A 23637-nucleotide genomic window follows, 5' to 3' on the forward strand; every position below is an offset into this window, starting at 1 on the left:
GAAATAAAGTCAATAAAAAAAAAAGACCACACATATTTCAGAAATTTCAAAATTCACAAATGTTCCTGAAAACAAAGACAAAAGTTTTTCAGACATTGCTGGATTAACATGACCATTCAACAGTATTCAGCAGAGGAATAGATAACAATAGATGGCAATAATAGTAAACAATAAGAATAAAATAAAAAGAAACTGTTCGTTGGAATGAGATACAATCTTTATTTTGACTATTCATTACAAATCTCCCTTGAAGCATACAAGTACCTAACAGATAAAAGAGAAATATAGCTGTTAGTTCCTTTCTTTTTAAACAAAAAAAGCATACAAGCATTATAAAGAATATTTGTTTCAAACACTAAGAAGATCCACCGGAAAAAGACATAACAGATCAAAACGAATTTAATATTGTTATGGGGATTGGTGCGATCTTCAACTCTCATGAAACGTTATCCTGCAAACAATCGCAAGCATCTTAAAACAAGACGCAAAGCAGGCGGCAGGAAATTGATATTCCACATTTGTAACGAGCAAACGACCAAATAAAAGGCAACAGCTGCTCTGACTTAAAAGTGGGTGGCAAGATTGAGGTGAAAAAAAAAAGGGGGATAGTAATAAATCAAGTCAAAGTCAGATACATACCTTATCCAGTTTAAACAATCAAGTGGAAAGAATAAAAAAAGTAAAAAAAAAAAAGATTGTGGAAAGAATAAATGGTGAGATAGGTGAGTGAATGGAGGGAATGGAGGGAAAAAAGTGAATGAAAGAGGTGTGGAGGAACAAACAGATCAGATCTGTTTACTTAAATTTTTTTTACTCCCAATTACCTGTCACCGAAAGCGCTTGTAACGCATGCACTGCAATATTGTTTGTGTAACACAATTTGTCTCACGACATGAAGGACGCAAAGAGCATATAACCGTCCAACAAAGAACTAATCCCTGACTTCATCCATCCATCTTTTTCATCCTTTCCATCCTTTCCAATGTCATCTAGTGAACCAACGTAGGTCCTGACACTGACAGGACAGCACATATTTCATTCGTAAAAGCGTTCCTAAATTTATTAGCTCTTGTTCTATTGCCGTCTACCACATAGGATCATATCCGCGCCAGGCAAGGTTCTGATTGCAGGTGGATATCTAGTTCTGGATCCTGCATTCTCTGGCCTTGTAGTTGCTACGGATGCACGCTTCTATACCCTAGTCCGACCGAGCAGCTTCCCGAAAACTACATCTGGCCAGTATAAGATCACAGTTCGATCCCCACAATTCGAAAACGCGATCTGGAACTATTGGGTCGCCATTCAAGACAAGAATGTTCAAGTCATTGCAAGGTACATCATCCACTGCGCTGACGATACTGTAAACAATCTCATCGGGGCTTTTCTATTACGCTTGATCTATTTATGGACAGTGATACATTTATTTATTTATTTTTAACTTTATTTGGTACCAAAACACAGCAAAGAGGATGAGTCGAATAATACATTTGTCGAGCTTGCACTGGTTTACTCTTTAGCAATTATTGGACATTTGGTTCCTGTTGAGACTATTACTGAGAAAATTAGTACTGGGCTTAGCATTGTCATTGCAGGAAACAACGATTTCTATTCTCAGAGGAATGAGGTACCATCAAAACATGGAAGTCGAGAAAAAATAATGTCAGGCGGTCAATCTTGATACTCAATTAGGTTTCTATCGACATTCATACTACTAGCTCACAAAGAGAGGGCTACCACTTAACTCGGCATCATTGCGACAAATTCCACTCTTTGCTCCAACCCATACAACCCTTGGAAAGGTGAGCAAGACAGGACTTGGATCATCAGCAGCATTGATCACCTCGCTAGTGTCGGCTATCTTTATTCACTTTGGCGCCTGTAAGATGCAGGGACCTGAAAGTACAGAGCTATCGGTCAATAGCACAAAGCTATTGCACAACACTGCACAATTTGTGCACTGTTTAGCTCAGGGAAAAGTAGGTAGCGGATTCGATGTTTCTTCAGCTGTGTGGGGCAGTCATACATACAGACGGTTTAGCCCAGAAATCTTACAGGAGGTAATGCATCTGGATGCAAAAGATGATATCCCAGCCTTGCTTAAAGTCTTGGATCCGGAGCAGACAACATGGGATAATCTTGTGGTCCCATTCCGACTAGCGCCACGTCTTCACCTCATGTTGGCAGATATCGATGCAGGAAGTCATACGCCTACACTAGTTTCAAATGTACTCAAATGGCGCAAGAACAAAGCTGAGGAAGCTAACACGCTTTGGACTCTGCTGGGTGCAGCCAATGACAAAGTCGTGGAACTACTTAAACGTCTAGACGAGGCCGCGAAGGAACATCCTCAGGAATATGATTCTGCCATTCAACGTGCAAGTTCTCTTCCTGCAGCAGAATGGAGTACCTCATTGGCAGGACAAGACGTTGCATCTGAGCTATTAACTCTGATATACCAGGGATTCTCAACTGTTCGCGGTTATCTGCGAGAGATGAGCCGATTATCAGAAGTACCGATCGAGCCAGCGGAACAGACACGTCTGCTGGATGCATGTCTGGCTGTTCCTGGTGTTTTAATGGCTGGTGTTCCTGGAGGTACTGAGAAATATAATATTTGACGTGTTAAATACTATACGCATAGCCTTTGTACTAACATGATTTTATCTGGTTGGCTATTTAAACAAAAAAAAAAAAAAAAAAAAAAAGCTGGAGGTTATGACGCGATCTTTTGTATCGTCTTGTCGGATGAATCTAGAAAAGCTGTTGAGTCGGTGTGGTCTGGTTTCAAGGAGATGAACGTTGGTCCATTGCTCTGCAAGGAATCTGTAGAGGGCGGATTGGTAATGGAGCTGGACCTGAAACAGGAGCAAACGAAAGCCATGCTTTCGTATTAATTGCTGTCTATTGATACCTTTCTGATGACATTACCGTCTCATTTTTTTTTTAAGGACTACTGATTTAGTCTCAGCGCTTAATTTCTTAAAATAAACCTTGAGGGGATGCAAATTGGAGATGTCAAGATGTCAATAACAAATCTATATAAACAACGGGGTTTGTTTTTTATTGTTTCAAATATTGCTCCTTTAGGCGCAGGCCCCATGGCCGCACTGACGCCTTCGCACATGCACACACACCACCACGTTAACTTACTCCCTTTCCCTCACACAGTCGAGAGCTCCCATTTTTATACGATTCATTCAAAACCAGATAAGGTGTATGCTCGTTCTCGTATATGCGCCATTGCTATATTAAACTTCGCTTTTGTGTCAGAATTAGTTCGCGTCCATGTTTATTTCATCTTTTATCAAGTAGAGTAGATAGAAGAAATAGTAATACTGGCAGGAACTCAACTTTATTGCCTCAATCAGTGTCAACAGCTCCACCACTTCCCAAAATCAATAACCTAAACAAGAGAAAAAAGAGCGAGAAAGAAAAAACATCGGTACAGGTGTATCACATATTCGAGAGTTATTCACAGTCGTCTCCTAAAGATTGTCTTTTCTGCTTATCAGCAGAGTAATAAAATGTTCTTTGTTTCCAAAAAAAAAAAAAAAAAAAAAAAAAGATAAACATGCACACGAAATATGCCGTCCATACATGCATGTGCTTTCATGGGCGTAGAAAAAAGAAAGAAAGAAAGAAAGAAGGAAAGAGAATAGAAAAATACTTCTCCTAAACAATACAGACCACGGCAATCTGAGATAGCCCTGCAAGGCATTCATGCTTGTTTGTTGTGATAAAAATAAAGAAATATCGCGTCAAGTAGAGGCGGAAGCAGGGAAAAAATACGATAGTACATGTGACAGGGTTGCGCACGCAAGAAAATAAAATAAAACTGAAGAGACATTAAGAAGATGCCCTTGAAGTTGGACCGAAAGGATCTGATTTTCAAAATGTGGGGACATTCCTTCGAATCAATGATGAAGGCAGGCAATTCGGGGATTTGTACAGGATCATGACCGAAACAGGCTGGGTCAAATGGGTTTGTCTCAATCACTGTCGCTCGATGTATGAAGAAAAAGGACAGAAGGTATTTATAAATGCAGTGAAAGTGAATAATGGCGAATATAACCGGCATCTTGGTAAAGTAACTATCACATTGGGGTCCAGAGAGAGAGCTAAAGAGCTCTTCGATGCACTAACCAGTTCAAGACGAGTTTACGAGTTGGATATCACATTTGGCTGGGATTGGACGGAGATTGATCTTGAAGCATTTGAGAATGCTTTGGCAGTGTCGAGTGTATCGAATCTTCGACTTGGGCTTACACGAACTCAAAGGAATGCTGGTATAAAAGACTCTTCAATATCCGCGCAATATGAAAAGCTTATTCGCATTATAGAGCTCAGTAATATGAAAACAATCCATATTGCTCTAACTCAGGACCACATAAAGCTTCTCAGTTTACGGCCCAGAAGATCGTCATGTCTTCAAAAACTGACGTATGAGATGGAGGCTCAATGGATTGGAGTCATTGATTTACAAGGACTTGTAAATTCACTCAAGACTGGCACGACATTGACGATTTTGAACTTGAGTGACGGCTCAATCGAGGATGAAGGAGCTCTGGCACTGTCAGAGGCACTCAAGGTTAACACTAGTTTGACGACATTGGACTTGTGGTACAACTCGATTGGGGATGAAGGAGCTCTGGTATTGTCAGAGGCACTCAAGGTTAATACTAGTTTTATGACTTTGAACTTGGATAGCAACCCGATTGGAAAGGAAGGGACTCTGGCATTGTCAGAGGCACTCAAGGTTAATACCAGTTTGACGACTTTGAACTTGGATAAAAACTCGATCGGAAAGGAAGGAGCTCAGGCATTGTCAGAGGCACTCAAGGTTAACACTAGTTTGACGACATTGGTCTTGGAGTTCAACTCAATTGGGGATGAAGCAGATCTGGCAATTTCAGAAGCACTCAAGGAAAACGCGGTTTTAACTCAATAAATAAGAACGCCTTAAGCGTCAAATAAGGGACTCTGATGCTGTTAGGCACTCCTAGGACTGACTGACCGACTTTGGATCGTTTTTTGGGATACTTGATTGGTTAATGGTTGAAATAGCTCTAGAATAGTTAAAGAAAATAGTTTGGTTTAAATAAAAAGTTTGCTTGTAGCGGCCAAGCGGCCACGACAACGTTGGCTTTTAATCCTTTGATGACAGCTCTTCCCCTTTGAAAGCTCATTCCTTATAATGACAGCACATCAATATCAGTTCAGTGGAAGATTCGTACAAAGCTTTCTCCAATGTTAAGCTACGTAAAGCATAGTTACAAAATGTAAAGACGGTAAATTGTCCTCCTTTAGAACAGGGACTTCAATCAAGTCAGTTGAGGGAGCCTAAAGAAAAGATTGTCGCTTGGCTGCTACAAGCAAGGTTTTTATTTAAACCAAACTATTTTCTGTAACTATTCTAGAGCTATTTCAACCATCAATCACCAAGTATCCCGAAAGTCGGCCAGGCAGTCCTGAGTATGTCCAACAGCATCAGTGTCCCTTATTTGACGCTTAAGACGCTCTTATTTATTGAGTTAAAACTGCGTTTTCCTTGAGTGCTTCTGAAATTGCCAGATCTACTTCATCCTCAATTGAGTTGCACCACAAGGGCAATGTCGTCAAACTAGTGTTAACCTTGAGTGCCTCTGACAATGCCAGAGCTCCTTCCTTTCGAATTCTGTTGTTGCTCAACTCCAAAGTCGTCAAACTAGTGTTAACCTTGAGTGCCTCTGACAATGCCTGAGCTCCTTCCTTTCGAATTCTGTTGCTGCCCAAGTCCAATATCGTCAAACTAGTGTTAATCTTGAGCGCCTCTGACAATACCAGAGCTCCTTCATCCCCAATTGAGTTGTACCAGATTCAGATGATCGATTGGGATGCATATTAGGATCAGGAAAACCAGAAGTGCTGAAACCAAATAGACAAAAATAATCCATACCAATTGATAAGGCATATACTTGATCGATGACTTCATACGGCGCTGAAACGACATTATCACTACAAACAATTTCGACATGTTCAATCTCTTCAATCCTGGCATTTCAGTTAGTTCAATGTGACCTGTTGTTTCGCGAGTATGAATATTATATTTCTTTACGATAGAAGAGTTTTATGAATGGATGAGAAGTGCCTGTATCAATTAATGGTTCATGCTCATCACCGAGGGTAGAGATACTAATTGTAATGCGTGTATTGCTTCTATCATTTCCCTTTTTGATAGCAGCAAAATGTATAATTTGGTCCGCAAACATCATGCCAAGAGGTGACTCAAGTATCCTAAAATATTCTTCTCCATTATTTAGAATTTGTATCTCCAATAAATATCAGGCATATGCATTGCTATGGTTATACAATGTATATAGTCTCACGCTACTACTCTTCCTCAAGGAGGGAGGCGAAGGTGGCGACTCAGTGTTACGTCCTGAGGCTAGGGAGTGCACCCAAATGGGGCACTCCCCTTTTTATTCATAAACAACTTTTGATTTCCTTGACTTCCGACTTGCCATAAAATATTTCACTCAGAAGCATTGCATAGAAGTGGCGCAACGTCCGTGGTAACAGAACACGCAAGTATTCCAACGCTGTCCTGATCAGTGCACATTAGACACTTTTCGAAACCTCATTTTTCCTTCGTGGCTTGAAGGAAAAAACCCTCTGTAAAGGAAAATTAAAAGTAGACCTTTCGGTCTTATCATATTTGCTGTATTACTGTTGTTTAAAATCAGAAGATACAGTTGGTGGCAAACTTGTTCAACTTTCTCAGGTGGCTTGAATAGGGAAAAATGGCACTGAACATTTTTCCTTAAATTAAAGATTTTTTGGCATTTCTCCTTCGCAGAAACCTCCGTAAAAGAAAAATATGGCTTCCGTGACTGTAAAATGAAAAGTGTCTATTGCCATAATACATCATGTCTTCCAACACGATGTCTCATAATTCTCCCCTCTAACTCTTCCTTTGTTCTGAAGAGGGGCCATAACTGTGTCACCTTTCATTACCACAAATTACTATCTCTTTTTATTGTAATCACTTACAATCTCCTTCGCTGTTCTCTGTCCTCTGTTCCATAACAATTAATTATATTTCCTCCATTATTTCGCTTTTACTCGTCATCTATTTTTTTTTTTTTTTCTCTCATCGCGTCACCACAAACTCATTAACTTATTTGCACGAATCGGTTAACATACTCGCGTAACGTGTAATTATCCCAACTTCGACTAAAAAAAAACTTCCATCATTTTTTAAATTGAATATTTTTAATTCTTAATTTCTCTCTCTCTCACACACATCAGCACCAAGGTGATGTACACACTATATTTTATTTTGAATTTAAATAGAAGTTATGTTACCATTTTTTATTTTTTACGCCTATTTTATGGAGTGATAGTCAGACTTAGCAGAGGTGTGATGGATACATTGTTGACATGGATGATTGTCAATGTCCTATCTCTGTACTCACTTGGCGGCCATTGGCGCAGTGAGATGTCGGACAGGTGCATTGCGGCCATTGGCGGATGCATCGAGGTACAGTATAAAGTTGCTACATTTTCATTGTCTTAACTGGCAGTGTACATAGAGTTCAACTTAGCAGAGGTGTGATGGATATATTGTTGACATGGATGATTGTCAATGTCCTATCTCTGTACTCACTTGGCGGCCATTGGCGCAGTGAGATGTCGGACAGGTGCATTGCGGCCATTGGCGGATGCATCGAGGTACAGTATAAAGTTGCTACATTTTCATTGTCTTAACTGGCAGTGTACATAGAGTTCAACTTAGCAGAGGTGTGATGGATATATTGTTGACATGGATGATTGTCAATGTCCTATCTCTGTACTCACTTGGCGGCCATTGGCGCAGTGAGATGTCGGACAGGTGCATTGCGGCCATTGGCGGATGCATCGAGGTACAGCTATTTTTCAACTCTCTTATGGATATTTTTTATGACCTATTCAGTTTCCCTTCAAGTTATTTTGTGCCATCTACTCATTCTTCAATTGAAAGCTTTATGACAATCTTATCAATACTCCTGCTTATTTAATTAGGCTGAACTTACAACCCATACAATGAGAGTCGAGCCTACCTTCCAAGAGGACGATGCATTCGTATGCCCCCAGGAGATGTCTGTGCATAGTTTTTTTCGGGAGAATTCAGACAACGTTTCTGCATGGACTATACAAAATTTCCTTCATTGTTATCCATCAGATCTCCCAAAGTACTGCAGTAGCCTTTCGAAAATTAAATCATATAAAGACATTGCAGTGTCCATACGGAAATACTGTATACAACAGATGGAATTCTTGGGCTCTACTGAAGGTCAAACCCATGTCCGCACCTTGGAGGCAAAGAATCGAACTAGAATAAACACTAAGCTTATTCAAGAAAATGAACTTGATCTTTCACAACGAGATACAATTTCCCAACAAGATGCTCAGCTTGCCCCTGGACAGAAAGGTGCCAATTTTTTGCTTGCTATTATTATTATTATTATTATTATTATTGTTATTATTATTATTAATTTACCTCAATTCTGTATAATTTTTAGACATTCCCATTGAAACAGAGATCTTAATTCAAGACGGTAAATGATTAGTATCATATATCTATTTGATCCATGTTGAATGTGTTGCATCCATTGTTCACAGACTCATATTTATATTTAATATTTTTTAGAAGCCCAGGGTATCAGATCATCAAAACGTCTTCGCGTGACACAAAGTATCAGTGAAGAAAGCGACGACAATATTGAAGAAGATGAAGATCATGATGATAGTGAATTTGGACTTGTGCGGGACGTTCTTGAAGATAACAGCGATGATGATGTTAACGCTTTTCTCTACGGCTCACAAGAAAATGAGGCATCATCATCTACGTCATCGTCTTCACCGTTACTAAGACCATCTATACTCCCTGAAGATCAATCAACCTGTGGCAAGTCTAAGTACCAAGGACGGAAGAAGGCAAGAACAATATAGTGTTATTGTTATCATCGCCTATATCGCTTAGTTTTGTAATGTTATCCTAACTTTAGTATTTTAATAGAGGTTTGAGAGTCTTGATATGTCACGCTTTTGGAAGTTGAGGTCGGGACGGACAGTTGAGGAAATATTGTTTAATGGCAGTTTAAAGAAAAATGCCCCTGTCTCGTAAGTTGCGGCTTATGACTTAACTACAGTTATTGATAAACCTAAAAGTGCCATCGACTAATATGAAAATATTTAGGATTCGCTCTTGTACAGTCAACTTTGATTGCAGTGTAACTAAGGCACTTTTCTCAAACGAAGAGTGGCATGAACTTGAGGAACACAATGATTTCACGTTCCCTCGCTTAGCAACCACTATCACTGACTACATTATGGCCCTCCGATCGGCAATGCTAGCAGGCCGTCATGTTACCACAGTCCCCTTACCAGACCAGGATCAATTTTCTTGCGAGCTAATAATGACTACATGCATGAGATGGTAAGGATGTTAATAACTGACACCTAAAACGCGCAAAACCTCAAAAAAAAAAAAAAAAAAAAAAAAAAAAAACTGAGTTGACACATTCTATCATACACTCACAGGGCCAGGATGTATGCAAAGTCTCCTACCCCTTTTACTTCAAGGGACCTTTCCGAGTCATTTTGGGCTCGTTCGTCTTGGCCACTGCTTAAGGAATTATTTGACGATGTGTCTGAGATCATCATGATTGATGGTGAGAAAGCCGGACTAGAATCGAAGATTAGGAGGAACAAATCTAGACGAACTGAAAGTGACGCCTCAACAAGACGGCGCATTGGTCGTAAACTCGACTTGGTTGCAAGAAATTACTTACGAAAGGAGGATTGGTTCATAGTTCAATTTATGAATGAATGGAATCCTAAAGCCCCAAAGTTCCTTGTTGAAGCAAACGTCCATCTTTTCCGTGAACTTCACAATATCATGGTACATCGTTTACAGCAAGCTAAAAATGATGATTTCCAAACGAGAGCGAGGTTTTTTAGCATTTATGCAGGTGGTGAGTTAAATTACGCTTTTAAAGTATAACCCTTATTTCTCAATGATTATGGTCTAATGATTGTTGCTTTCGTCATCACTATTTGCAGATCGAGGCTTTCGAACATTGGAATTGAGGGCTGCAGGTTCTAGGACTTACGTTGCGCTATGCAAGATTCATAAATGCTATAGCTTGCCTCCGTTCTATGATAATCTTTCAAAACAGTTTCAAAGTTTGACTCACATTCTTCAGCTAAGGGTAATACAGCTTTGCTATATCCACTTTACTACACAAAGTTTGATACTTACACGTTTGTTTTTCTTGGCTGTAGGCCTGTGCTTCAGAAACGATATATCTTTACCAGCAGGTCTTGAGAAACCCATACGGACTCAATGAAAGTGATGATTGGCTGTATGAAAATAGTAACGTCAGTCTGGATGATGAGACCCTTGCCTCTTCTCCTTAACAGCATCATTTATTCCACCTTGAGTCAAACACTTTTATATCATTTGAGTTACTTGATTAAGACTTGTCCAGCATCGACCAAATTGTCTCATACTGTCGTTACATCAACACTGTTTGTAGATAGGGATAGTAGGAATAAGTACATCGGACAAACAGTTTGCAAATAAAATAAAAAAAAACCCCCTTTTTCATTCAAATCGTTATCTAAAATTTTATTAGCAAGAAACTCAACAGTTATAGTTTTGGTCTCCGGAAGTACACCAACAGATCTTCCAAAAACCTACGCCAGCCTATTAAGTTTAATAGAAGAAGCAGGACTATACAGCGTGATACATAGCGCTTCTAATCTTGTAACGATAGCGCGGCTTTTAATACGAGTCACTGGCGGTAGTCTGTCAGATATTGGCAAGGCAGGAACAGGAAAGAACAAGAAACAAGACAAGACAGGAGATAGGATAAAGGATAAGACAAGAATAAGGGAACAAGATCAGAAAGTAAGGATAGGATTGATATGATAACTGATGATGATATATTAGAGCGGTCTATGACAGACTATACGTACATGACTAATTGGCGATGCTATATGTATAAGCCGACAATTAGAATTAAACGACTGTGTATGTCAGGGCTAAGCGAGTGTGACGGACGTGGCGTGGCGGTGTTGTCTGAGGTCTTGGTGAAGGCGTAGTGGTCGATGACTCAGCAGACACTTGAGGAGCTGCTGACGACATGGTCGTAGAATTCGACCATTTTGTTCAACTGCTAAAGATTAAACCGCGACTACTGATTCAAGAAAAAAAACATTAATGTTGAATAGAAAGCCAGGAAAGTACATTGCCTCGAGCAGTGAAGATATGACAGTGCGAGTGTGGGATGCAGAGATAGGCGAGTGCTTGATAGTTATCCTATCTGAAGGTGGAGAAGTTACAATGCTTGTATGGAATACCTTTGAAGAGGGCTGCTTTTTGGTCACAGTATCTATGAATGCCACTGTTCGGATGTGGCAGATCGTGGAAGAGGGCGATCAATATCAGTATCGGCTGAAATGGTGCACGAAACAGACAGTACTTAATGCTGACAACATGTGTATTCAAGATGTAGTTGGATTGGGCGTAGTCAACAGAGAGCTTCTGATGCAACGAGGTGCAATAAAAGAACAGTCCCATCCGTTAGCCGTATGTGAGGCATCCAAACAGACTGTGGCAGCATCACCAATGGCATACAAGTCCAAAGCTGCCTCAAGTCAAGCTGATGACCATCAATCCCTATCAGTGGAGACATCCCTGGAGACATCCCTGGAGACATCCCTGGAGACAGAGGCTTTGAGAGGAGGAACACTGTGGACAACAATGACAGCAGCAAGTCAATCGATCAATGACTACCGATTCAAATACAGCATGTGCAGTGAATGTAGGTTTGCACATGTTATTTCATGCAGACCTCGCGACTAAGGGAGGCAATAAACAGTATGCCATTGAGAGTAAAGAATAAAGTGAAGAGCTGTTTGATGATTGATCACCTTAAAATGAGAATAATGTACAATTGTCTTTTACTTGACTAGCATGACACGACAAATTCGCTTCTATATTCATTTCTTTCGTGCAGATGTGTGTCTTGTCCATGTGTACCTGGTTGATCTGAATGCCGTATCCTATGCTCTGAATCAGCGGAAACATCACTGAGAACTCATAGTGTGCACTGTCATTGCTGAGAACTGCGAGAATATTCGCCTTGTGTCTGTACACGAGCAATATCCACGATCAAGAACAAACGCTTTACAAGCAATTGCATCAAACACTGAGTGCCATCAAAGCAATCGTTCTTTCTCTTTGTCGTATAAAAAATAAAGGTATCGCTTTTTTTGAGATCTTCCAATCGTTTTGGATAACAAAAAGTATTAGAGCTTTGCCCTTTCTCGTTTAGACAATTTCCTGGTACCAAGTATTGCGCACCTTGAGTACATACAATTCACTTTGATCTCTTATGGGCTCTTGAAGTCAATAGCAACACAAGTTCCCTCTGCTTTATCAATGAACCTGAAAATGAGGAGGACACAAACTAAGGGGGATAACTCACGTTTATCTTATTGTCAACAGTTACCTCATCTTTGACGCTATCTTCAAAATCGTTAGGCGCCTTGTCTTTTACAGCGGAGAAAAGGTCTCTCTCTAATAAATGTAGAGCGGTAATAATAGAAGGTGAAGGTGAAGGTGAAGGTGGATGGGAGTGTAACATCGAAGATCTCAACAGGCAATGTGCCCCTGGATCAGGGCTTGAGCTCTTCCGAGCTGAGATTGTAGTTATAGAGGCCGCATGAGGAATAGCGGATGTTGGGGTAGGCTTGACATCATCATCTTTATGGTGGTAGTCGCACTAACTCTGCCATTGTCGTTCTGGTCCGAGGAGGCTGAGTCCTCCTTAGGATGCGTCTAGAGGAAGCCGCGGAAGCAGTGGGTATTGTGACCGTAGGATGGCGAGTCCTAGCTTCCGATTGCGAGGTAGTCTTTTCAGGTTTCTTTGGCTCGGAGACATCCCCAAGTGGATCAAGGTCGACATCAAGGGCAATTCAAGGCCTCGAGCTGCGATTCTGTCATGTGCGAGATTGCCGGTAACCGCCTATTGAAAACAGAAGAATAGACATGGAGGCAGTTGCTAGAAATGACAACTATGCTTTGGAAGTTAAAAAAAGTTGTAAAATAGAATTATGCGCTTTGATTTTTTTGATAAATTAATTAGCGTGGGGAAACAAAGATATGGAAATTCAATTCAAATGAGAATGTGCACATGCACTTGCTGGAAGAAAGAAAGGTGAGATATTGCACCTGCATGGATCAATTTAAATAAATCCTAATTAATCTTTCATTTTTTAATTTCTGCCGAGAGACTACACTTACAAAACACCATTGCAAGGAGCATGTCATCATACGTCGTCCCACTGTCTGGTGCACAGTGACTGGTGAAGTCATCTCCATGTATCATCCCGAGATTGCCTACCATCCTCAGCTGCCACCTTCATACGTTGCTACTCATCCGGGTGTGATCACACCTCTCCAGACCCCAACTCATGAGCCCCTGTCATCTGTCTCAACATCCTCTCCCATGTCTCCTATGACGCCTTTGACTCCTATGGCTCCTCCTCCTACCTTAAGTGCTACGGATCTGATCCGTATTGATGAGTCTAACCTTCTTCCTCCTCTTCATCGTCATTCATACCATTCGCGCCCATACTCACACCCTCCCAATGACTTTCTGAGTAGGATTTTCTATTCTATTTTGATTCAATGGCGACCACAAACTTAAATATTTCCACCTGATTTAAGAAATTATTATTTAGACATTTTGCGGTTTATTTGGAAAAGTTTATTTGCCATTGATCCTGTTTGAAAAAAATAAATCGGTCACATCAAATAAAGCTGCCATTCTTTTCACTCTGATAGACAGCGATAGCAATTGAAGGATTAGAAGAAATGTATGGCTTTTTATTGGATTCGCAGTACATCTCTGATCACTTGGTTAAGGAGCGGCCACCCCATTCCTTTTTGGAAAGATTCACAGGACTTTCAGACAGTGAGTTTCGTACGATGTTCGGGACCACACGAGGGGATTTCTCAGCTCTTCTGAATGTCATTGGAAATGACCCTGCATTCTCTAACTCTTCCTCGCGTGCTCAAACACATCCTGCTTGGCAACTGGCAGTTACCCTATCTCGGCTTGGTGTAAATGGTACAGGTGTAAGTGCATCAAATATGCAAGCGATTTTTAGAATTGGGACTGGAACGGTGACGCTCTTTACTGATCGTGTTTTGCAAGCATTATGGAAGATGAAAGTTGACTGGATTGTATGGCCAAACGCCGCAAAAAGGACAAAGATGGGACAAGCCATGCGGGAGGAGGGCTTTCCCAATTGTATTGGGTGCATCAACGGGACTACCCTCCCTCTTTATAGATGGTGAAGCTTACTTTGATCGCAAGAGGAGGTATGAACGCTGTGCTCATGAGTATCTTCAGCTCCAGAACGCATTACTTCCTAATTATTATTTTTTGTATAAATAGATACTCCGTTAACATGCAGGTCATCTGCGACGTGGACAAGCGCATTATTGGGACACATCTTGGTTGTCCTGGTTCCTGGGATGATTTCACTGTTTTCAAAATGATGCCTCATTACCAGCTACCACAGCAATTCTTCTCGCCTGGGGAGTACCTTATTTCCGATTCAGCATATGACTTGTCGGAGACTTGTATCCCCCCATACAAGACTCCTGCGACAAATGAAAACAGGGAATTCAACTATTGCATTGATAAATCCCGTCTAAGAATCAAGGAATGTATTGGAGTCTTGAAGTCCCGATGAGGCTCATTACAGGAAATGAGGCAACAGATTCGATCAAAGGCAGATATGCAGAGACTAGTCCGATGGGTTGTGGCATGCTGTGTGCTCCATAACATGTTTGCACACCTCGGAGATGAATGAGAGGAAATATATCTGGAGGAAATACTCGAAGAGGATGATACAATGTTACATGAAGCAGAAGTATCAGAAACGGGCGCTCACAATTTCAGGGAGGTTTTGTAGAAAACCACTTTAGAGACCAATTATGCCAAAGGACGATTACCCTTGTGAAATTTTTTATTTTTTTTATATCTATCATTCCGGGAATATCGGGACACCAACTTTAGCAATATAGGTTTGTTCAACTGAAAACCCTTTATCCATCCCTGTCTGCATCAACTGCGCAACTTGCATTGTGAATTTAGCGTCAAGCTCTTTATGAAATCGTTGGCCATCGTTCTCCATCCTTTGCTTTTCGAGCTCGGGTCTTTGTATCGATATCTCTTGCTCCAAATTCAAATGCTGTTCTTCGAGCTCCAACTTTGATTCTATGCTTTCTTCTACTAAATGAAAGTGTGAGAAGAATTTCCACTCATGTACAGTACATTGACTTTTTCATCTGATTAGCTAGGTCTTACCATTGTTTTTTTTTTTTTTTTTTTTTTTTTTTTTGGTTTACAGGGTAAGGTCCGAATGCAACGATGGTGGTTTTTTGCGTTCGTTCGTTCCTCGCGGACGCTTCCTGGAGGATGGTGACCGTAATGACTCGGCATTTGACAACTCTCGCTTCCATTGACGGTACGGCGTAGACGATGCGGTGGAAAGGCCATTTATATCACCAATTTCATGATCACCGTTGTTATCAGTATACATTCCACCTACTTCCAAGTCTGGATTGACGCCATCATCATCGATGTTATAGTTGATGCCACTCTCAAAGGTGGTATCATTCCGGTTGCCAGCTTGGGCATTGTGAGTATCTGAAGGCTGAGGCTAACAAAACACAGTTTGATCAATGATGGAGCAGGCAAACGAAGAGGCAGCATTAAACGGCTGGAAATGGCTGGCTGACATATAAGTCCCGAAGAAGTTTTGTTGAAGGATTCGAGGCATTGGTAGGAGTAGCATTTATGAGTCCGGGGTTGGAGGTAATAAGATCTAATACAGCGATCTTGGAGGCGATAGTGCCTTTGGTCGCAATACGGATATGTTTAGCAGAAAGAGAAGAAATAAAATAGACAATGGCATAGCACTGCATGCATGTTGAAGGACCTTTTTATTTGGGTTTGTACTCCACAACACATACAAATAAGCTCTATTAAAAGAAGTACAGTAATAGACCCTCACCTTGGGAGAAATACGAAAAAAAAGGGCATATTAAATTGTCAAGACATAAAGAAAAGCACACACAGCAATAGAATAGTAGGAAGATATTAATTGCACAGCATTTAAGGACCGCATTTTGAAATGAGTGTGTTCAATTTTCGTTACAACCATGTCCCCCACAGTTCATGGCTGTAAAGACTGGTAGCAAAGGGACAGGAAAACAAGGCATTCAGTACTGACAATGGTATAAAAAGACTTCTCCTCTCTTTCTTTCTCGCTTCCCTCATCCAACCCAGTGGGGTGCAAACGAACAGATCACCTCCTCGTGGTGCATCCTGGGTTGTCTGCTTAACTGCGGGCAGTGCAAAGAGTCTGGTAACCTTTTTATTATACATATATATTTATTATTCTTCCCATGCCCGTAACTTGAAGTGGGTCTTTGACCCATTAAAGATCGGCATGGTCTTTCAGCATTTACAACATTTATACATATATATTACTTGTTTGAATGGGAAAGGGAACAAAGGAGTGCTCATGAGAGAAATGAATAAAGTGATTCATGCAGCAACTCTTGGATCCAACGTCTGACGCGCTTTTCAGGAAACATGGGAGGGTCGAGGAGAGTGCTAGGCGCGCCCTGACGAATCCGTCCTAATTAGAGCAAATGCTCCTTTAAAATTTTGAGTTCAATCTTACCCTCGCCAGAAAGTCGTAAACAAATATATTCTCAAGATTTTGAATTGAATAAAATACTTTGCCTTCCTTGTTAAAGAGACGTACAAAGCCAGTCAGCCAATTAAATATTCATACGTGATCCTCCAATTCAAACTGAGTATTTTAAAAAATATATTTGTTTACGACTTTCTGGCGAGCTCTCCAGTTTGTTTTGGCAGGCATTTTGCTTTGTTGGACCTTGTGCTATAATCCTAATTGATTCTCACCATTTACTCCTTCTCATTAGCCCCACTCTCTCTTCTAATCCCATTTCCCATCAATCTCATTCTCACTTCTGACACTCGCTTGCTTCACCTATTTATTGTTTATTATATAATAAACCGCAAAGAATTATAAAAGCTGTTCTGCAGAGGTTGTGATCTGCAAGCACAGGTATCTGCAGACAAGGCGGAATGACCTTTCTAAACTATGTGGCAGTTGTAGGATTAGTAAAAGAGTAGGTGTGAGCTATTCTTGCCCAGGTTGTGTCTCTACTTATGCACTGATATGGCTGTACTGTCAGACACGGAGCTTTGGTATTCGAATGATGAGTTTTTGATACTGGCGACGTAAGGATTTCATCTGAAGAACCGATAATTCGGTCTGTATCTCAAAATTCATTTTTAGCACAGCATTGATGACCCTTATTATGGAGATTTGTCATTTCCATTTGAAAGCTCTTAACAATAATGCACAAGATCTTTATAAACTTACTGGATGGACTCTACGCCTCAAGGCATAGTGATGTCTCTTTATTTTGCTTCCATTCCAAAGCATCACATAATTGATCCAAGTACGCTCTGCCGAACAACAAACCCCTTCCACTGCACAAACACTGAAAGAACTGTTGTCACCGTCATTGCTGATAGTTTGAGTCGACAACAAGCCTTCACCAATTCATCTTTTTTAAGAATTCATCTGTTCAGCCGCCACCGCTGGCATTGAGCAGGTTGCCGCTGGTTGCTCATCTTTCACCTCTGCTGCTTCCACTTTCCCTGATAAAGGAAAGAGCGTTCTTCCGCAACCACCAGTCAAGGAACTTGTCCCTGAGGACCCAAAAAATCAATTCTTTCCTTTTACAATCCCAGGCGTTCTCATTGAGATATTTTTCAGACTTATGGCCAAGGAGATCAAAAGATTGTTTTTATTATTGTTGCCAGGCAGGAGCTCTTTATTGAGGTCCCGCCATGACCGCCACACAATGTCTTGACCTTATGAATAAAAACGGAAGCGCCCTGAGGTGCACTCCAAACCTCGGTACGTAACACTCACTCGCTTTGCTCCTGTTGATATTGAATCCATCACAAACGTCGTATTAGATCGTGGCGTCTTTCCTCTGGCATGAACCAGTCGAAACACAGCACACAATACACTTTCACATTCAAAGTCCCTGCCCAATGGATTTCTTATAAAAACTATAAAAACATCACTGTCTCTGACCTTGCTTTGGGTTGTATCCTCCAGGCTAACCAAGACCACACAAACAATGGTCCTTACATTAGCTCTGAAGGTATTGAGCAAGCGTTGCACGGTGTCGAACGCAGAGCTCTTCTTAGACTGGCTGGTGGAGATGTACGATGAGGAGGAGCCAAAGCAGCTCGCGAAGGAAATAGAGGCGCTTTATCCAACAAGGAAGCAAGAATCGTCAAGACCATCAGCTGGGCCTAGGACTGGTGAAAGGGTCCTCCCTCCTCAAGATGATGTCTCCCCCCAAGATGATGGCCTTCCTGCCATTCCATATGGTGAAATCAATACCAATCAAGAAGAGCTCCTACAGCATCTGATAAATATACAAGAAGAAATATAACCAGACAGTTTTACAGATAATCTCGCAAGTCTCTTCGAAGTCCGCTCCCTCAAAGCCTGTTTCCTCGAGGTCCAATTGCTCAAGGCCATCATTGAGTTCTACACATTATAGTGAACTACAGAGTCCACGATTAGCCAATGAGGTCCTACGTAGCCTCATTCATCAGGCACAACCATCGCCTTCCCGTGCACGCACACGTCCACCAATGCTCAGTACTGCCCATGGCGCCTCGCTGTTCATTCAGATTCCAGAGTTAGGCGCTGAAGCGCAATCTATATTAGAGTTAAGTCGACGGAACTTGCGAATGGCTCATGAGACATATGAAGGATGGTACAAATTGTATAAAACTCTTGCTCTTGGCACTATTCCGGTTTCTGACCAGTGTGCCGAGGTCCCACAATCACAACAGGCTCTAGCAAACATCCCATTTACCAAGGTCCAGCGCAAGGACAGTTTAATGGGTATTTTTTTTCAATCGATCAAAAATGTGGGATTAGTTTGCAAGGCTCGGCAGGGCGATAGTGTTTGTGCTGTTGAATCTAAAAGTAATGCAAGTGGAAATGTTCGGGAAAGGCATGTCGCCCAACATCACGGAGAAGAGTATAGTGCTCTTCTCGAATCCCTAACTTATCAGTTTTCAGTCCCAAGGCGTAGAAATACCACAAGAAATATCGCAAGAAAATCCGCATGAGACGCCACTTGGAGATAAAGGAGACATACTCTTGACACCAAGAAGATCGAAGTTTGAGATTGTCAAGGACAAAGTAGTGGTTTCAAACATGGAAGAACCACATCAGCTTGGAAGAGGAACTTTAGAAAAGGCGTTTTTGCGGATGGTTGTCATCGATGGGCTGCCATTCTGGCTACTCAAGTCGAACTCTTTTACTGTTCTTTGCGGGGCAGGCTACTCAACGTACATTATAGTATTCCCGGTCAAGAAACCTTGCAAGCCAGACTGGGGGACTGTGTACACGACTATAAGCTGAGGCCCAAGTAGGATGTTCACCGCGGATTGCTGGACCGGCATAGATCAAAGGAAGTACTTAGGTATCACTGTTATATCCAATTGAAAGTAATAAAATATATAAACATTTATTAATACGGCAATTTCATAGATTGTGGTATATGCAAAGCGACAAACCTTCAGATGGAATCCTATGAGTAAAACGAGATTACTTCTTCACACTGGGTTTCTTGCTTTGAGAAGTAGATGGAAAGCCGGTGACGTGAAATTTAATTATATGGCCAGGCACCATCTCTCCTACAAAAGCTGCTACTTGGATCATACTGTTGGACCGCTACTGTCGTTATTCAATGTTGAATTCAAAAACGCAATATGATTTTTTAACGCCTCTTACTTTGCATATCTGCCTCAGGAAGACTTGTTCTACGAAATTACTAGCGTGGTATCTAGGGAGCATGAACTTCGATATATGCAGGCCATAATTAAGGGAAAGCAAAGGAGTTTGCAATGAAAACAACGTTATTTGAATAAGGAATCGAACTGAAAGAAGCCTAAGCAATAATGAGATAGATGAGAGGGGAGTAGTGATAGGAACTCTATTTACACCAAGTTTGGTCAGTGTCTACAAAGATGGCTTCCAAGTAGTGAAAGAAAAAGTAGGCTGATGTGCGATCTTGACTCATTTTTGCATGTCAGTGCAGCTATTGGCTTTCACTTTCCTCAGTGGAAATACACGGATATATCTCCTTTTTTTGTGGACAAATGAATAAATATCCCCAACCATTCCAATCTTTTGGGGTGAGGACATCATTTACATTTTGCACTAATTGAGTCCTCTCTGCGCTGCATGTATCCCTTTTGTATTCACAACAGACCATTCATTCAGTTCTGTTTGATCAGCAATGAGGACAGCGGTTATATTCTTTTCTCAATTGAAAATTGATTAATGAATGTACCATCCGATTGATAATTCGGATCTTATTTGAATTAGATCATTATTCACGCCTTTCTCCCTTTCAGAATGTGCATGTACACACTTTCATTTGAATTGAATTTGCATATCTAATTTATTTAATTTCTCCACCATCGTTTATCAAATTATCAAAGCGCGTAATTTTATTTCATAATGACTTTTTTTTTTTATTTTACTCCCAAAACAGAGATATGATTTCTAACAATTGTCCTCAATGTCTGTTCTTCTGATTTCAATAGGCGGTTACTGATCACCTTGCACATGACAGAATCGCAGCTCGAAGCCTTGAATTACGCCTGATATTGACCTTGATTCACTTGAGGATGTCTCCGAGCCAAAGAAACCTGAAAACACTACTTCGCAATCAAGGACTAGGGCTCGCCATCCTACTATCACTATAGCCACTGCTTCCGCAACTTCTTCTAGACGCAGACTAAGGTAGATCCAGTCTCCTCAGACCAGAGCAGCAATGACAACGGGAACCAGGGCGAGAGTTAGTGCGACTACTACCATAAAGATGATGGTGCCAAGCCTACCCCAACATCCACTATTTCACATGCAGTCTCTATAACTACAATCTCAGCTAGAAGACCCCAAGCTGATCCGGGAGCATATTGCCTGTTGGGATCATCGATGTTACACTCTCATTGGCTCCCTCTCCATCAACCCCTCCACCTTGACCTTTCTTCACCTTCTATTATTACCGCTCTACATTTATTAGAGAGAGACCTTTTCTCCGCTGTAAAAGACAAGGCGCCTAACGATTTTGAAGATAGCGTCAAAGATGAGGTAACTGTTGACAATAAGATAAACGTGAGTTATCCCCCTTAGTTTGTGTCCTCCTCATTTTCAGGTTCATTGATAAAGCAGAGGGAACTTGTGTTGCTATTGACTTCAAGAGCCCATAAGAGATCAAAGTGAATTGTATGTACTCAAGGTGCGCAATACTTGGTACCAGGAAATTGTCTAAACGAGAAAGGGCAAAGCTCTAATACTTTTTGTTATCCAAAACGATTGGAAGATCTCAAAAAAAGCGATACCTTTATTTTTTATACGACAAAGAGAAAGAACGATTGCTTTGATGGCACTCAGTGTTTGATGCAATTGCTTGTAAAGCGTTTGTTCTTGATCGTGGATATTGCTCGTGTACAGACACAAGGCGAATATTCTCGCAGTTCTCAGCAATGACAGTGCACACTATGAGTTCTCAGTGATGTTTCCGCTGATTCAGAGCATAGGATACGGCATTCAGATCAACCAGGTACACATGGACAAGACACACATCTGCACGAAAGAAATGAATATAGAAGCGAATTTGTCGTGTCATGCTAGTCAAGTAAAAGACAATTGTACATTATTCTCATTTTAAGGTGATCAATCATCAAACAGCTCTTCACTTTATTCTTTACTCTCAATGGCATACTGTTTATTGCCTCCCTTAGTCGCGAGGTCTGCATGAAATAACATGTGCAAACCTACATTCACTGCACATGCTGTATTTGAATCGGTAGTCATTGATCGATTGACTTGCTGCTGTCATTGTTGTCCACAGTGTTCCTCCTCTCAAAGCCTCTGTCTCCAGGGATGTCTCCAGGGATGTCTCCAGGGATGTCTCCACTGATAGGGATTGATGGTCATCAGCTTGACTTGAGGCAGCTTTGGACTTGTATGCCATTGGTGATGCTGCCACAGTCTGTTTGGATGCCTCACATACGGCTAACGGATGGGACTGTTCTTTTATTGCACCTCGTTGCATCAGAAGCTCTCTGTTGACTGCGCTCAATCCAACTACATCTTGAATACACATGTTGTCAGCATTGAGAACTGTCTGTTTAGTGCACCATTTCAGTCGATACTGATATTGATCGCCCTCCTTCACAATCTGCCACATCCGAACAGAGGCATTCACAGATCCTGTGACCAGGAAGCAGCCCTCTTCAAAGGTATTCCATGCAAGCGTAGCATCATGTCCACCTTCAGATAGGATAACTATCAAGCACTCGCCTGTCTCTGCATCCCACACTCGCACTGTCATATCTTCACTGCTCGAGGCAATGTACTTTCCATCAGGCGAATAAGCTATCTCTATGATCTCCTTAGTGTGCCCTATAAGCGTATACAAAGCAACTCCCGTTTCCATATCCACTACACCAATTTGTCTATCCCCACAGGCACCAGCCATCCGTTGGCTACATGGTGATAATAATCCTATACTCATATAGTCTCTAGTTGTGTAACAAAGCTCACCCGTTTCTGCGTCCCGTACTTGCAGCTCATATGAGAGAAAGCCGTGATGAACCACTATTCTGCGACCATCAGGCGTGTATTTGATAAAATCACAGAGGCCTTCTCCACCCGTTACTTCATAACGAAGGTCACCTGAATGAACTGCCCAGACCCTAAGACGATTATATACAATATAATAATCATATGAAGCAATATGGCGGCCATCAGGTGAGAATGCTACACCCCTTACAGCAGCATCATTGTTGCCCTGTAGAGTACGAATGAGCTCTCCTGTTTGTGTGTTCCATATAGCCACATCTCCACTGTGATGGCCACAGGCAATTTGATGGTCAATGGGTGAGAAATCAAAGGTGTAGATCGTATCGTATTGTCTGTCCTGCAGCTCCAAGGTATGAGCGACTTGGCCTGTTCGAGCATCCCAAAGGTAGACACGTGGAGATTCATGGCAAGAAGCAAGCAACTGGCCATCAGGTGAATACTTGATGTCGGATGTGTCTCTACCGAGGCTTTGTAAAACATGGATGCACTCTCCTGTCCTTGCATCCCACATACGCACTGTCCTATCACCACTGCGCGAAGCTACCTGCTGCCCATCTGGCGAACTCCTAACACCATAGATCTGCGCTGAATGGCCATGTGAGTCATGATCAGATTGCTGTGCTCGAGTATCCCAAAGGCGTATTGTTCCATCTTTACCGAAGGATGCAAGTTGATGGTCGTTTGGTGAGTAAGCCACACAAGATATAATATGATAGTGGCCATAAAAGGTATTCATGAGTTGCCCTGATCTTGTGTCCCAAAGCCGGACTGTGTGGTCATAAGCGCAAGTGGCTA

General features: G+C 41.4%; 6 protein-coding genes across 6 annotated transcripts; 4 read left to right on the forward strand and 2 right to left on the reverse strand.

Moving 5' to 3' along the window:
* The first annotated feature begins 950 nt into the window (after positions 1 to 950).
* BCR41DRAFT_360103 (phosphomevalonate kinase) lies at positions 951 to 3012 on the forward strand. Its single transcript, XM_022025306.1, has 5 exons — positions 951 to 1002; positions 1096 to 1332; positions 1462 to 1624; positions 1716 to 2595; positions 2707 to 3012. Exons 1-5 carry the CDS (start codon positions 983 to 985, stop codon positions 2892 to 2894), a joined length of 1488 nt encoding a protein of 495 aa, XP_021878012.1. The 5' UTR covers positions 951 to 982; the 3' UTR covers positions 2895 to 3012.
* A 943-nt stretch (positions 3013 to 3955) lies between these two features.
* BCR41DRAFT_373593 (hypothetical protein) lies at positions 3956 to 4948 on the forward strand (the record flags this gene model as incomplete). The annotated part of the gene is made up of 1 exon (XM_022026797.1): positions 3956 to 4948. The coding sequence occupies one exon, from the start codon at positions 3956 to 3958 to the stop codon at positions 4946 to 4948; it is 993 nt and encodes a 330-aa protein (XP_021878013.1).
* A 575-nt stretch (positions 4949 to 5523) lies between these two features.
* Positions 5524 to 5989, reverse strand: BCR41DRAFT_399652 (hypothetical protein; the record flags this gene model as incomplete). Its single annotated transcript, XM_022029079.1, has 2 exons — positions 5524 to 5808; positions 5936 to 5989. 2 exons carry the CDS (start codon positions 5987 to 5989, stop codon positions 5524 to 5526), a joined length of 339 nt encoding a protein of 112 aa, XP_021878014.1.
* A 2103-nt stretch (positions 5990 to 8092) lies between these two features.
* BCR41DRAFT_360105 (hypothetical protein) lies at positions 8093 to 10623 on the forward strand. The gene is made up of 7 exons (XM_022025307.1): positions 8093 to 8449; positions 8541 to 8576; positions 8669 to 8955; positions 9038 to 9141; positions 9218 to 9457; positions 9562 to 9995; positions 10084 to 10623. Exons 1-7 carry the CDS (start codon positions 8116 to 8118, stop codon positions 10368 to 10370), a joined length of 1722 nt encoding a protein of 573 aa, XP_021878015.1. The 5' UTR covers positions 8093 to 8115; the 3' UTR covers positions 10371 to 10623.
* A 2239-nt stretch (positions 10624 to 12862) lies between these two features.
* BCR41DRAFT_373596 (hypothetical protein) lies at positions 12863 to 13823 on the forward strand (the record flags this gene model as incomplete). The annotated part of the gene is made up of 4 exons (XM_022026798.1): positions 12863 to 13033; positions 13176 to 13247; positions 13323 to 13692; positions 13774 to 13823. 4 exons carry the CDS (start codon positions 12863 to 12865, stop codon positions 13821 to 13823), a joined length of 663 nt encoding a protein of 220 aa, XP_021878016.1.
* Positions 13824 to 15087: 1264 nt separating this feature from the next.
* BCR41DRAFT_373598 (hypothetical protein) lies at positions 15088 to 16995 on the reverse strand (the record flags this gene model as incomplete). Its single annotated transcript, XM_022026799.1, has 6 exons — positions 15088 to 15382; positions 15452 to 15765; positions 15845 to 16044; positions 16418 to 16478; positions 16795 to 16860; positions 16957 to 16995. The coding sequence occupies 6 exons, from the start codon at positions 16993 to 16995 to the stop codon at positions 15088 to 15090; spliced, it is 975 nt and encodes a 324-aa protein (XP_021878017.1).
* Positions 16996 to 23637: the final 6642 nt, after the last annotated feature.

The sequence above is a fragment of the Lobosporangium transversale genome (genome assembly GCF_002105155.1).
Source record: "Lobosporangium transversale strain NRRL 3116 chromosome Unknown BCR41scaffold_41, whole genome shotgun sequence".
Classification (NCBI taxonomy): domain Eukaryota; kingdom Fungi; phylum Mortierellomycota; class Mortierellomycetes; order Mortierellales; family Mortierellaceae; genus Lobosporangium; species Lobosporangium transversale.

Coding starts and splice junctions, on each gene's coding strand:
- BCR41DRAFT_360103 (XM_022025306.1), top strand. CDS start 983: ATGTCATCTAGTGAACCAAC. Junction 1,333..1,461: donor AATGTTCAAGTCATTGCAAG/GTACATCATCCA, acceptor ACCAAAACACAG/CAAAGAGGATGAGTCGAATA. Junction 2,596..2,706: donor AATGGCTGGTGTTCCTGGAG/GTACTGAGAAAT, acceptor AAAAAAAAAAAG/CTGGAGGTTATGACGCGATC.
- BCR41DRAFT_360105 (XM_022025307.1), top strand. CDS start 8,116: ATGTCTGTGCATAGTTTTTTTCGGGAGAATTCAGACAACGTTTCTGCA. Junction 8,956..9,037: donor AGTACCAAGGACGGAAGAAG/GCAAGAACAATA, acceptor GTATTTTAATAG/AGGTTTGAGAGTCTTGATAT. Junction 9,458..9,561: donor ATGACTACATGCATGAGATG/GTAAGGATGTTA, acceptor ATACACTCACAG/GGCCAGGATGTATGCAAAGT.